This window comes from Electrona antarctica (assembly GCF_951216825.1).
Source record: "Electrona antarctica genome assembly, chromosome: 18".
Lineage (NCBI taxonomy): Eukaryota > Metazoa > Chordata > Actinopteri > Myctophiformes > Myctophidae > Electrona > Electrona antarctica.
Genome location: NC_136799.1, coordinates 16,632,782 through 16,645,198, shown reverse-complemented (window position 1 = coordinate 16,645,198; position 12,417 = coordinate 16,632,782). Strand labels below are relative to the sequence as shown.

The window sequence follows — 12,417 nt, the reverse complement described above, 5'->3', positions numbered from 1 at the left end:
AGACAGACAGATTGTAGGAAAGCTGGGAATGTGACAGACGGTAGGAAAACGTGAGAGTGAGAAAGACCGTAGGAAAGCTGAGATGGAGACAGACAATATAAAGCTGAGAGGGAGCCAGACAGAAGGAAATTAAGCTGAGAGTGAGACGGCATAGGGGAGGCAGGAGAGGCTCTGATGGGATTCCATCCTAAATTTGCAGGTGGCATGTGGGTCCAGAGCCTGGTTGTAATCATTACACTATGGTACACACACATGTTTCTTTACATCATTATTTTCAGTACTACGTAAAATACTAAGAACAAGATTGTTTCCACCTGCAATGTTACCACAGATGTATTCTAAGTGCATGTGACAATAAAAGCCTTGAACATTGAACCTATTATTTTCTCAGTCTTTTCTAAACTGTCCTTCAAATTAATACAATGTGCTGCAATCTAATGTGCAGTCTGAAGACCAGACTAGCTGAGAGGAAGGGATCCTGCGGTGTGAACACATCTCGCTGTCTGACAGACTGTCTTCAGGCACTTCAGCAGTGGAACCAGCGTAAAACACCAGACTCCACATCTTCTCTTCAGGTGAATTTTGAGTTTTTGAGCAGTGCAGCTGCTCCTACAGTATATGCACAGCTATGTGTGTATTTCCGTTTAAGCACGGAATGCGTTTGTAGCACGGAATGTGATAATTTGATTGGCTGATGTATGATGACGTTCTCATCATCATACATCATCATCATGATAAAAGGCACAAGTGTGATTTATTTTATCTATCCGAAGAGATGAACACAAATAACGTTTTTCAGCAACACCCTGTTTCACAATCCTATACAGCTAGATACCTCCTACTGACCACTGAGGACCTTCACTGAATCAGTCAGGGGATCCATGCCTCTGGGCACTGAATTTATTTTAAGGGTGTTAATTAAAGCAATGATCCTCAAACTTTTACATTTCAAGCACCCCTAGTTTGATATTTGATGTTTCTCACGTCCACTGAAAACAATCATATATTTTATGCAGTGGTTGTCTCTGTTGAAAAAGGCTTCCTGTCATTACGTCATTAATATTAATCACATCACTGTTGTTGTTTTTTTGCTTGATGAAGGTCTTTCGACTTTTTATTGAGGGGCGTGTAAACACAAACTTTGTCCTAACACAAACATTAAATGCCATTCATAATGAATGGCCATTGTACGTCATTGTCCCAACACAAACATTAAATGCTATTTATAATGAATGGCCAGTTTTGAGTGTTTGTGTAAACACAAACATTAAAAGCTGGACATAAGATGTGATTGGCCGGAATGAGATGATGTATGAGGATAAGAGTGCCCCTCACTTCACACAGGTGTGATTTCTATTCATATTGGTGAAACAAACCATATTTTTCTGGTAGGAAAGAAGTTATAGATGCATCAGAACAAAGGATGTAAATATAATGAAAATATTGAGTGTAAACTGTCAAAAGGTGCTAAAAATATCCCTTTTGTCATAACTGTTCAGTCATAGTGTCTTTTCGAGGACTCTCACTTCTGCCAACAGATATCATCTAGCTGTGCTCAGGGGTGTAATTCTAAATCAATCAAACTGGAACTCAGTGTTCTCAGGACAGAGAACTGCAAAGAAGATACTGCATGTACTGAAAGGTTCATTCAAAAACACTCTTTGAGGACTTTGGTTAGGAGCCCATTTCAAAATGTCTAATACTTGTCCTGAAATATTTACCTACATCACTAGCAGTAAACATGCTCTCTTTGCTGTGAGTGAGAAACATTTCATTTGGGATGGCAGTTGTAGCTCAGGAGGTAGACAATCCTCTTCTCCTCCTCCTCCTCCATCGGTGTCAAAGTGTACTTAAGTGAGCAAGACACTTAACCCCTAACTGCACCTGATGAGCAGGTTGCTGCCTTGTATGGTTGACTCCGCCACCGATGTGTGAATGGGTGTGTAAATGGGTGAATGTAATGTGCATAGTATTGCATTTGGGGAAAAAGGTGCTATAGAAATGCACCATTTACCATTCATAAATGCACCATTTACCAATGTCCAGGGACACAAAATGTTCCCAACTTCCCATAACTTACTATCATGTGTCTGACAGATAACGAGTGAGTGACCCTTTGCTTTATCACAGTCCTTCTACTGTATGTTAATGCCACATTCATCATGGCTGTCATTGTATCCTTGTTTCAGACTGCATTACAGGAGGGTGAAAAGAGGCGTCTTGGCCTGCAGGAGGCACTGTCTCACCATGTGTTCCTGGCTGACTGTCTCAAAGCGGAGCAGACACAGAGACTGGAGAGAGAAGCTTCAGAGACCCTCAGAGAGACAGGGACTCACACTGCCTCTCTTAACCACAGGCTGACGGTGAGAAGAGCCTGTGTGAATGCTATTTAAGCAGTGGTTCTCAAACTTTTGAAAGTCAAGGACCCCCAAAATGATATGCTGCAGACCCCTATCTGAAATACCATCAGAATAGAAGTGTTATGGGTTTTTTTAAAGAAAAAGAAAGAAAGAAAATCCAAATAAAATAAGTTGTTTAGTACAATTCTGGTGAGTGCAGCGTTATTCGTCTATACTGCACATGTACGTACTGTGTGTGTGTGTGTGTGTGTGTGTGTGTGTGTGTGTGTGTGTGTGTGTGTGTGTGTGTGTGTGTGTGTGTGTGTAGACAATTAGACATGTGATTTTTAGACCATTGTAATGGGATCTTATGTATGACTTTTTTTTTCATTCCAGGAGCTTGATGAAAAATGCCAGCAGAAAGCTCCAGTTTCTCCAGCCTCTGAGGTCATTCCTGTTATTACACCTGTAGCGCCTCCACCACGAAAAAACAAACGCTCACCCAAGAAGACACGAGCTTCCGCTGCCGTCCAGGATAGCCAACAGGCCAAACCTGAAGAGTCTTCGTCTGTCACTGAGACAACTACATTTGTTAAAGAGGAGTGGTCAGTTAGTACAGAGACCCTTCACAGTGAGGCTGAAATGGCAGTGTCCTCTATCATAGTAGAGCAAGTTATTGAACAGGCTAAAGTTACCGTTATGGAGCAAAGCAAACCTGAACCAACTAAGAGACGTAAGAAGTCTGTGACTGCAGAACCAGCTACTCTGCAGAGTAAAACTGCTAGCATGGAGGCTAAAATCACACAGGAAGAACCAAAATGTGTGACTCTGGCTATGATTTCAGAGCCTCCTATAATAGAGCAATCTCCCAAGCTTGTCACAAAACAGGCCAAAACACTAGAACCTCCCAGGAGAAAGTCAAAGACCACAGAGATTTCAATGACTCCTGCTACTGTGGAACCGGTAGAGAGCAAGAAAGAACCTAGTCCAAAGTCTTTCACAGCTCCTGGGGATCAGACTGAAACTCCAGTCATCAAAGAAGCAACACCTGTACCAACCAGGAGAAAGTCAAAGGGTCCAGAACCTTCTATGAAATCTGCTGGCAAAGATCCTGCACAGGCCTGCACAGAACCAGAGAGTGCAAAATCGTTCACAACTCCTGGGGATCAAAGTGAATTGTCAGTTGTTAAAGAAACAACGCCTGTGCCGACCCGGAGGACGTCAAAGACTCCTGAACTTATTGTTAAATCTGTTGGCAAAGGGCCTGTACAGACCATACCAGAACATGGGAGTTCAAAGTTGTGTGTGGTTCCAGAGTTTGCCACAGAGCCGGTTGATGCAAGTGCTGGAGAGCAAGCTAAGGTTGTACCACCCAGGAGAAAGTCAAAAGGCCCAGAAATGTCCTTGAAGCCTTCTGAAGCACAGGTCAAGAAAGAAACAGAGACACTGGGATCTCCTGAGTCCACCACAAAAGAGACCTCTGCTGTGGAGCAAACTAAGGTTGTGCTGCCCAGGAGAAAGAGTCCTGAAATGTCTACAATGTCAAAGCCAGCTCCTGCTCAGACAGGAATTACAGATGTTGGACAAATGAAGGAAGAGCCTGAGAGTACAAAGCCTTCCTTAACTGCAGAGATTGTCTCAGGGTCATCCAAAAGTTCTGTTGTGGAGGAAATAATTTGTGTAGAGCAGAGTAAAGTAGCTCCAAGGAGAAAGTCAAAGGATCCAGAGCTTCCCACAGCTCTAACAGTTGATGTGGAGCTTGAAACAAGTAAGAAAGATCCTCAGACTCTGGACAGTCAAAAGATATTTGTGACTCATGAAATATCCAGAGAAGCCATAAATACGGAAGAGCCTTTACCTCAGCCTGAGCAAGGCCGCAAAGTAGCTATGCTCATTTTGGATACCGACTTACAACAGATCAGAGTATCAGACATCAAGAGGCAGCCAGCTGAGCTCACCTGTGACATTCAGCCTCCAGTAAAGGTCAATTGTGACCGTATAACTGCTGTAGAAAGAGTGGAAATCACTCAAGAGAAGAAATCCACAGCAGAGGAAAAGATGGGTGGATTATCTGAGACAAGCGGTGTCCAGGTTCATGGCATGGATGCTCCGGACCACCCATCACCTTTCCCACATGACAACCCAAGTCCTTCCATCTATGAGAACAAACAAGTTCCACCCGAGAAGAAACTGGCCTCTGTTATTTTGGACACTTCTGCCTTTTTTGTACAGACAGCAGGCAGGCAAGCACGGGCAAACATTCAAATAACACGTCTTGCATCTCCTGGCTCTATAGAGGTTGATACTACATTTGTCCGTTCATCAGATAATTTAAGAACCGATAGTGCCTCCCATCCAAGTACTGAATCTAATAGATGTCTAAGTATTCCCAGTCAGACTGTGTTGCCTGTGCCTCCATCTTCTTACTCCAAAGTCACATCCAGTGAGGTCCCAGAGCCAGGCCACCCCCAGCCTGAGCGGTCCGGCCCCATCACAAAAACTCAGACCCAAGCTTTTATCCCTCAGCCTGCAGATGCACTGCACAGGGCAGATTACATAGACAACTTATGGAAAGATTATACCCCTGATACTCAAAAGCGATATCTACTACTGGACCTGCCTGTAATTGGAGCCATCCAGACCAAGCCTGACGATAAGTTAGATCGGTCTGAGCCACAGAAAGAACCTGGTGATCATGAACAACAGTCTGACTCTCAGGTCATTTTAGACAAAGCTTCAGTCACTGTACCTGCACAGCCAGACACAGTAGAAACAGAATTGACAGAAACTCTCATATCTCAGCCAAGTCTGACAAAGCCATCCCTGCCTGAAGCTCTGCTCAAACCACTCACAACCACAAGTGAAACACCTGTGGTGAAGAAGGATCATGAAACCCAGGAAAAACACAGTGTTGAGTTGACGGCAGAACAGGACGGAAACAAGTGTTTGGCTGAACCATCTGAAAAGTTGAAGGACACCCTCATAAAGACTGAAACACAAATTGTTCAACAACTAAATTCACAGATGGATACAGAGCAGCACAAAAAGGTGCCTCCCACAACGGACAGGGAGCCAAAGAGAGATCTGGTCCAGACAATGCGGCTTGAAATAGTTATGGAAAGCAAGGAGCCATCTACTGTGGAGGTTCAAACAGTGGTCAGAGGGACAGAGCAGAAACCCAGCATTGTTCCTGAACCAGACACAATCAAAACCCATGTAGCAAAAAAGAAAGACGAGAAGGAGAAGGTAGCAGTGAAGGAGCAGAAGGAGGTACTAGATGCAAATAGAAAACAAGACAATGTGCCTCTCCCTGTTGCCACAGCAACAACCACAGTCCAAGTGAAGATGGAGACTGCAGACTCAGCTCAGGTAAGACCTGAGGATGTGGTGAGAATTATGTACGTCTGTACATAATTCATTTGTAATAATTTGTAATAATAATTTGGCATGAGACTATGCTTAAAGGACAACTTCGTTTTTTGTCCTCACCAACCTTAATCCGGTCGAACTAACGGGAGGTCGAACCTTAGGGCAGCCCCCCTCTGTCCGATGGAAACCCTGTAAGTCTTAAAACGGATAAAAAATGCGAATTGAACAATGACCACAACTTGTGTAACTTGTGAACGGGAGGGAAGCTGTTCTACATCAATTAACTTGTGTAACTCGTGAATGAGTCCAGAGGGAAAGTGTTAATATGAGCTTTTGTGCTGCAATTTTAACCCTTTGTTGTTGTTTTATATGTTTTAATATGATGGAAAATTGTATTTTGTGTTCAATAGCAACAGGTGCCGAGTGCGGACAAGCCACTCTCAGCACCAGTGGAGGTTGTTTCTATCTTGGAAGCTGCAGATATCCCTGTTAACAAAGCTCTGATGGAAAGGACAACACTTGGGGCCACCCATGTTGAGGCAAACGTTGATGTTGTGAAGATGGAGAAACCAGTTCTGGATACACCCAAAGAAACCACCATGAGTAACATCTTCTCTGAGATTCAACGTCTTGCTGGAACTGGACCCAGTAGTCTTCTTTTTGAGGTAGGTAGAAGTAATTCAGATGTTATGAAATATCCATTGATTTCCAGAGAACAATTTTGTGATTCATATTCCTCCCTCCAATGTTAAGTCTCAGGAAAATACCGCAGAGGTTCTCCACACGTCCGTCGGTGATCTGGATGTGCGTCTGAGCAGGCTGATGACTAAAGTCCTGGACCTGAAGAACCAACCTGCTGAACTCGACCCAGCAGCCATGACCCAGCAAGTGGAGAAAGCAGAGGTGAGGCTTAACACCATGTTGAACAGGAGATGTAATAATGGCCATGTCCAAAATCTATTTCACCCATTGGCATTGTATCTTCCTACTCCATTGAAGTGTATTGCAAGCTTGCTTATATTATTATTTTACCCGGTAGTCATTTACTCTTTGGCCAAAAGGGCAGCATTTAAAAGACAAACATACAAGGCACAAAAAGACAAAAACGTAAAATGGTAATAAATATAATACTATACACTACAGTAAAACATCAGCATTCTTCCATAACATTCTTTAGCATGACTATAACTGGAGATTTAAAATCAGATAACGTAATGAATCTAAGTGTAGCATAATGTAGCACTAGGCAGGTATCTATATCTACTCCAAGCATTTTCCCTTGTAAGAATGTTATGCTCATGTACCACTATGTACCACTATCTGATGAAGATGGTACGTTTGAAAACGATATCAGATACTATTAGTTACATTTGAGAATCCAGAGTTTCAAACAACCAAGCAAACAGCCTAACTGCTTGTATCCATGTATTGTGATTCCAGGAATGTCGGCAGGCTGCTCAGACCCAGGTTTCCTTGTCCTCCCAGTCCAACGGGACCCATGTTGATGACAAAGACTTCCTGGATCACCTGGAAAGCCAGTGGAGCGCCGCAGTCTTGGATGCCACTTCTGTGGTCCAGAATAAAGAGGAGCAGCTGCAGCTGGTGACGGAGTGCATCAGGCAGACCCAAACAGCCCAGTCGACACTGGAGAGACTGACCGCAGAGCTAGAGGATATTGATGCGTGAGTTATTCAATAAGAGATCTGTAGATGCATAGGGCAACGTTCCAACACTGTAAATCCTGAGGGTTTATTTAACTCTGAGAGTGTACACATGCATAACTTACCACTGAGGATTTTACTGTGAAGTTTTTCGAAACTTCAATGCTGAACTTAAATACATTTGTTATTTGACCCTTTATATCTGTCCTCAGCTATCCAGAAGAGAGCAGCTTCTTGGAGGAAGAACGATTGCACACTTTCCTGAGACGAATGGAGCAGGACAGGACAGTTCTAGGAGATCTCCTCCTAACCTTCACCAAGCTCAGTCCTCAGCTGAGCCAGGCTGAGCGAACTGCTGCCCAGGTCCAGCAGAGAGACCTACAGGAGCAGTGGAGAAACCTTGAGAGATCCGCAGAGAAATCCTTACACCAGGTGAATGCCATCACTCGGGAGACTGACAGCCTTCTGTTGGAGATATCAGCCTTTCAGGAACACCTCGAGATCATAAGCAAAGACCTCAAAGAGCAGACCCCTGGTCCACCTAACTGGACCGGTAAGAGGGCCCAGGAACTGATGGTAGCCAATGCTGAGATCACCACTGCACATCAGCGCTGTCTCCACCTGCAGCAGAGGTACCTGGAGGTAGTGTCCCTCAGCTCTCAGTGGGAGAAGGAAATTAAGGACATAGAAAAGGGGCTTCAGAAGGTCAAAGACCAGCTGAAATGCATGACCGAACAGATGTCTTCTAAAACCCTGAGCAGCAGTAACCCCACAATGGAAAAGTTGGAAAAGGTGATGAGGGACGCGATGGTCTGGGCCAAGCAGACAGGGAGTGAAATTGAATTCAGACGGAGGCGGGTGGCTCTCCTCCCTGAAGAGGTACACAGACAGATTAGGGACCTGAAGAAGCTGCAGTCAGAGGTGATGGCCAAGCAAGGCCAGCTGGAGACGCTGGTAGAGGAGGTGGCTGACCTTCTGCCACAGCTGGACCAGGAAGAGGAGGTGCCCATGGTGCGCTCCTCACTCAGTGCCTTAGAAGATCTTTCGAGGTGTACGGTCGAAGAGCTGGCCAAGGCCGTGCGGGAGATGGATTCAGGCCTGCAGACCAGAGAAAAGATGTCGGGGCAGGTTGCTGATATAGACTCCTGGGTGGTGAGTCAACTCCACAGAGAGGCCTCCAGGAGAACAGAAGTCCAGACTCAGAGTCCAGCTGATGTAGACCGCTGTGCCCGTCAGATCCAGGAAACCCTAGGCGAAGCGGAGAAACAAGCTGCCATCTGCGAGGCTCTTCTCATGAAGAGCAGGGACATTGCCTCAGAGCTCAGCATCACAGAGAACTGTCTCTTACACAACAAACTCACTAACCTCCAGGAGGACATCAAATCCATCAGCAGCCATGAGAAGGCCAACAAGCAAGAACTAGAGAAGCTTCTCCAGATTCAAGACTCCTCCAGGCAGAAACTGATCACTGTGGAGAAGAGCCTGAAGCAAATGCTGGTAGATCTGAACAGACAACGTTTCCCTATCACCAAGGAGTCCCTGCACGCTGTGGAACCTTTCAAACACATGATTGTGGAGCATAAGTCTCACGTGGACCTTCTCCAGCCCTGCGTCCCAGAGGAGAAGCGGAGGGATCTGCTCACCGTTATTTCTGATCTTCGTGCCAAAATGACCGCCATGGAAATCAAAGCCAGGGACCATGAGAGATACCTGACCTTGAGGCAATGTGTGGAGGACCTCAGGGAAAAAGTGGAGCAACAGGTTCTCCAGACCAGAGAGGAGAACAGGGGGACAGAGGAGAGGTATAAGACCTGCCAGATCCTACTCATTCAACTGCCCCTGATAAAGAGGTTGTGCGAGGAGACGGCAGACAAACTTGAGAGCATCTCCCCAGACCTCTATCCCTCCCAGTTGTCTGCCGAACGACACAGGCTTAAACAGAACCTGGGCAGTCTCAAAACCTGGGAGATGGCACTCCAGAACGACCTCAGTATCATGGAGTGGGCCATGCTAAAGCAAATGGACCTCCAGTCAGAGCAGAATACCGCAGAGGGCTTCCTCCAAGGCGTACAACAGGAGCTGCAGCAAAAGACTTTCATGCTGGTGCCAAAGGAAGAGGCCATTGACATGGAGTACCAGAATATCTTATCTTTGAAGAAGATTGTAGAGTCCAGATTGAGGGCACTGGAGATTCTGGAGCAGAAGAAAGGATATAAACAAGGGAACAAATCTCACGATCTCATGGTTCTGAAGAAGGCCGTCACAAGTGAATGCAATCTGCAAATGGCAAGTTACATAGTTTTGATATATACAGGCAACTTTATATTGTGATTGTTCAATGGTATTCAAATTACATTATATTATTTGTAGTTTACATGTTTAACCCATTTTGGGCGGGAACCCCTTTTGGTCTGCTATTTTTTTTAAATCGTGAAAATATTTATTTCAGAAAACTGGAGGATTTAGAAGATTTTTTTTTTAATTTCGAGGTCAGGCCTAAATGGGTTAATGTAAACTAAAAACCTTTACTCTTTCTTTAGGAGAACATTTCCCAGGCCAGGGATTCTCTGAGAAACTACATATGCGCTGTTAAAAGTGCAGCGCAGTTCCTAAGGGAGGCAGAGGCCTGTCTCCTTCCTCCTCATGGCTCAGTTGGCACATGCTCAGAAAGGCTGGAGGAGACCAAGCGGGCCCTGGCCTCACTGGAACAGCAGTTCCAGACCCTTGTCAACCACCTCCAGAGCCAGGCTCTCCAGCACCCATATTTCTGCTCTAAAGAGGTAGAGCAACTGCAGAGGACGGTTCTGAGCCAGCTCCTGGTTAGGATGTCCACACTCCAGGCACAGACCCACCTTAGACTGGAAAGCCTCAGCAGGTATGTGTGTTATATTGTTGTTTATAATTAAATTCCTTAATTTAGCCACATTCATTATCATCCACAAAGTTGTGTCTGTCCAATTGCCACCATTTACAGTAGTAGTAGTCTATGCTACTGTATTACAGCTGTTAACAACTATTTCCGCATGCAAACAAGTGCAACACTATTAAGCATGGCTTTTAGAACAATGTATATTCTTTCAGACACACCCTAATTGAAAGGTTTGTATTTCTAAGGTGTGCTAAGCAGTACAGAACATACAAGAAGTGTCAAGAGGAGATCAGCAAATGTGTAAATCACATAGAGGGAAATCTCACAGACTGCATCGCTCACAAATCCATTTCTCTGACCGACTGCACTGATCAGCAAATTAAATTAAAGGTAGGTATTAAACTGATGCATTTCAGTACTTTTACAAGGAGTCATGAATCATCATCCATTATTAATAATAATAATAATAACTAGAAAAGTCGCAATTTAGAAAAATTGCAAAGTGTGGTTGCCGCAGTCGCTTACTAATGACTTTTCGCATTTTCCCATTCAAGTGAATGGGGAAAATGTATTCACTAATGAATTAATATAAATTAAACTATACAACAGAGGAAGGAGATAGCACACGATTCCCGATGAAGCCGGCATATGGCTCAAGTACGTGCGTCAAAAACTGGGAGGAGCAAAATAAAGTTTATCTATAATAATAAAGAAGAAAATAATAAATAAAAGGTAAGGTGAACAATAGTATGGTTGCCCATAGGCAACCACACTAATACAGTGTTACAATTACAATAGTCTGGTTGCCACACTAATAATAATAATAATTATTATTATTATTATTATTATTATTATTATTATTATAATAAACTTTATTTATATACTGTAGCACCTTTCATGACATGAAATGCAGCTCAAAGTGCTTTACAGAGCAATAAAAAAGAAAAAACATAAAACAACATTAAAATGAATCATCATCCATTGACACTGACTGTGTCAATCTTATTTGCAAAGATTTTCTATTATGTTGCAATTTCTACAGATTGAAATTTGATAAACACCTTCTTTAGTCTTTCACAGTACGATACATGCATACATTTGTAGCGCGGCTGGCTCCAGTGGCGATTCAAACCCTTACCATACTCTACCACTAACTGACCTGCAGGACCACATTCCTGAGTGTAAGCCTATTGTATTAAGGTCACATCCGTCTCTTTGCCCTTCTGTGAAGACTCAGTCGGAGGATGTGATGTCCGTCCGGCAGCGTTTGGAGGGTTTGAAGGAGTGGTGCTCAGAGCAAAGCTGTCGGGGTGGCAGGGAGGCTGCCGTGGCTACTGTTTGGAGACAGGTGTCCAGACTCCAACGCTGCACACTGGAGCTTACTGCTCGTTCCCAGCAGAGAACAGCAGAATGGAGTGATATCACAACAAGTGTAAGTCTGTATACATTCAAATTACTGCCAATGAGTGTCTCTCTGCCTGTTCATGGCTTTGTTTTGATTATGCGACTGTCTTAAAGTACAAGTTGGTTCCTGCTCCGACTACTAGATTTATATTGTAGAACATGCAGAAGAACATCGAGAACATTCCTTGTATAGGATCATTTTTGTACATAATTTAGATCAAATTTTAATTAATGAGTTACAATAATAACAATTGTATTATGTACCATTCAAAACCATGTACTAACATGTAATGTTTCTATGTCTTTATAAACTGTTTTCAATACATGAAATAGATTTAGATTAGATTTCTGCCCTCAACGTCCTGTGTGTCTACATCATCATCATCATCATTCGAGTGCCCTAGAGATCTGGACACAAGCTGCTTCCACTGGTCTCTGTAGCTCATTGCCACATGAAGTTCATGTTCCTGTGTCCCTCCCTAATCAGAACATCTGAAAATGGCCTGGTCTTTTGCTCTGTGGCAATGTTCAGCAAAGTGGAGTCTTCTTTGTGCCACAACAACTGAGATGGAAGGGATGCCTCCATAAATCTGAGCTTTAGTGGGATAATAACAGCTCTTCCTATTGTGAGACCATTGGAAGAGATGGTATCTAGAGCTTGCCTGAGGACGTAGTCAACGACAAAGACAAAAGTGTGTCACCCTGAAGGATGCCTGTGGTTGTCTGGAATTCCTTTGTTGGTCCATCAATGCTCTGCACAAAGCACATACATCAC

At 43.9% G+C, this 12,417-nt stretch overlaps 1 protein-coding gene across 1 annotated transcript in view; it reads left to right on the top strand.

Moving 5' to 3' along the window:
• syne2b (spectrin repeat containing, nuclear envelope 2b) overlaps nucleotides 1-12,417 on the top strand; it is a 181,926-nt gene that overhangs the window by 73,299 nt on the left and 96,210 nt on the right. Inside the window, exons 60-69 of the mRNA XM_079527437.1 lie at nucleotides 446-575; nucleotides 2,190-2,363; nucleotides 2,736-5,708; nucleotides 6,119-6,373; nucleotides 6,462-6,611; nucleotides 7,149-7,390; nucleotides 7,582-9,655; nucleotides 9,910-10,244; nucleotides 10,484-10,628; nucleotides 11,470-11,670. Of these exons, the coding sequence (XP_079383563.1) occupies nucleotides 446-575; nucleotides 2,190-2,363; nucleotides 2,736-5,708; nucleotides 6,119-6,373; nucleotides 6,462-6,611; nucleotides 7,149-7,390; nucleotides 7,582-9,655; nucleotides 9,910-10,244; nucleotides 10,484-10,628; nucleotides 11,470-11,670 (6,679 nt within the window). The remainder of the gene's footprint in view (nucleotides 1-445; nucleotides 576-2,189; nucleotides 2,364-2,735; nucleotides 5,709-6,118; nucleotides 6,374-6,461; nucleotides 6,612-7,148; nucleotides 7,391-7,581; nucleotides 9,656-9,909; nucleotides 10,245-10,483; nucleotides 10,629-11,469; nucleotides 11,671-12,417) is intronic.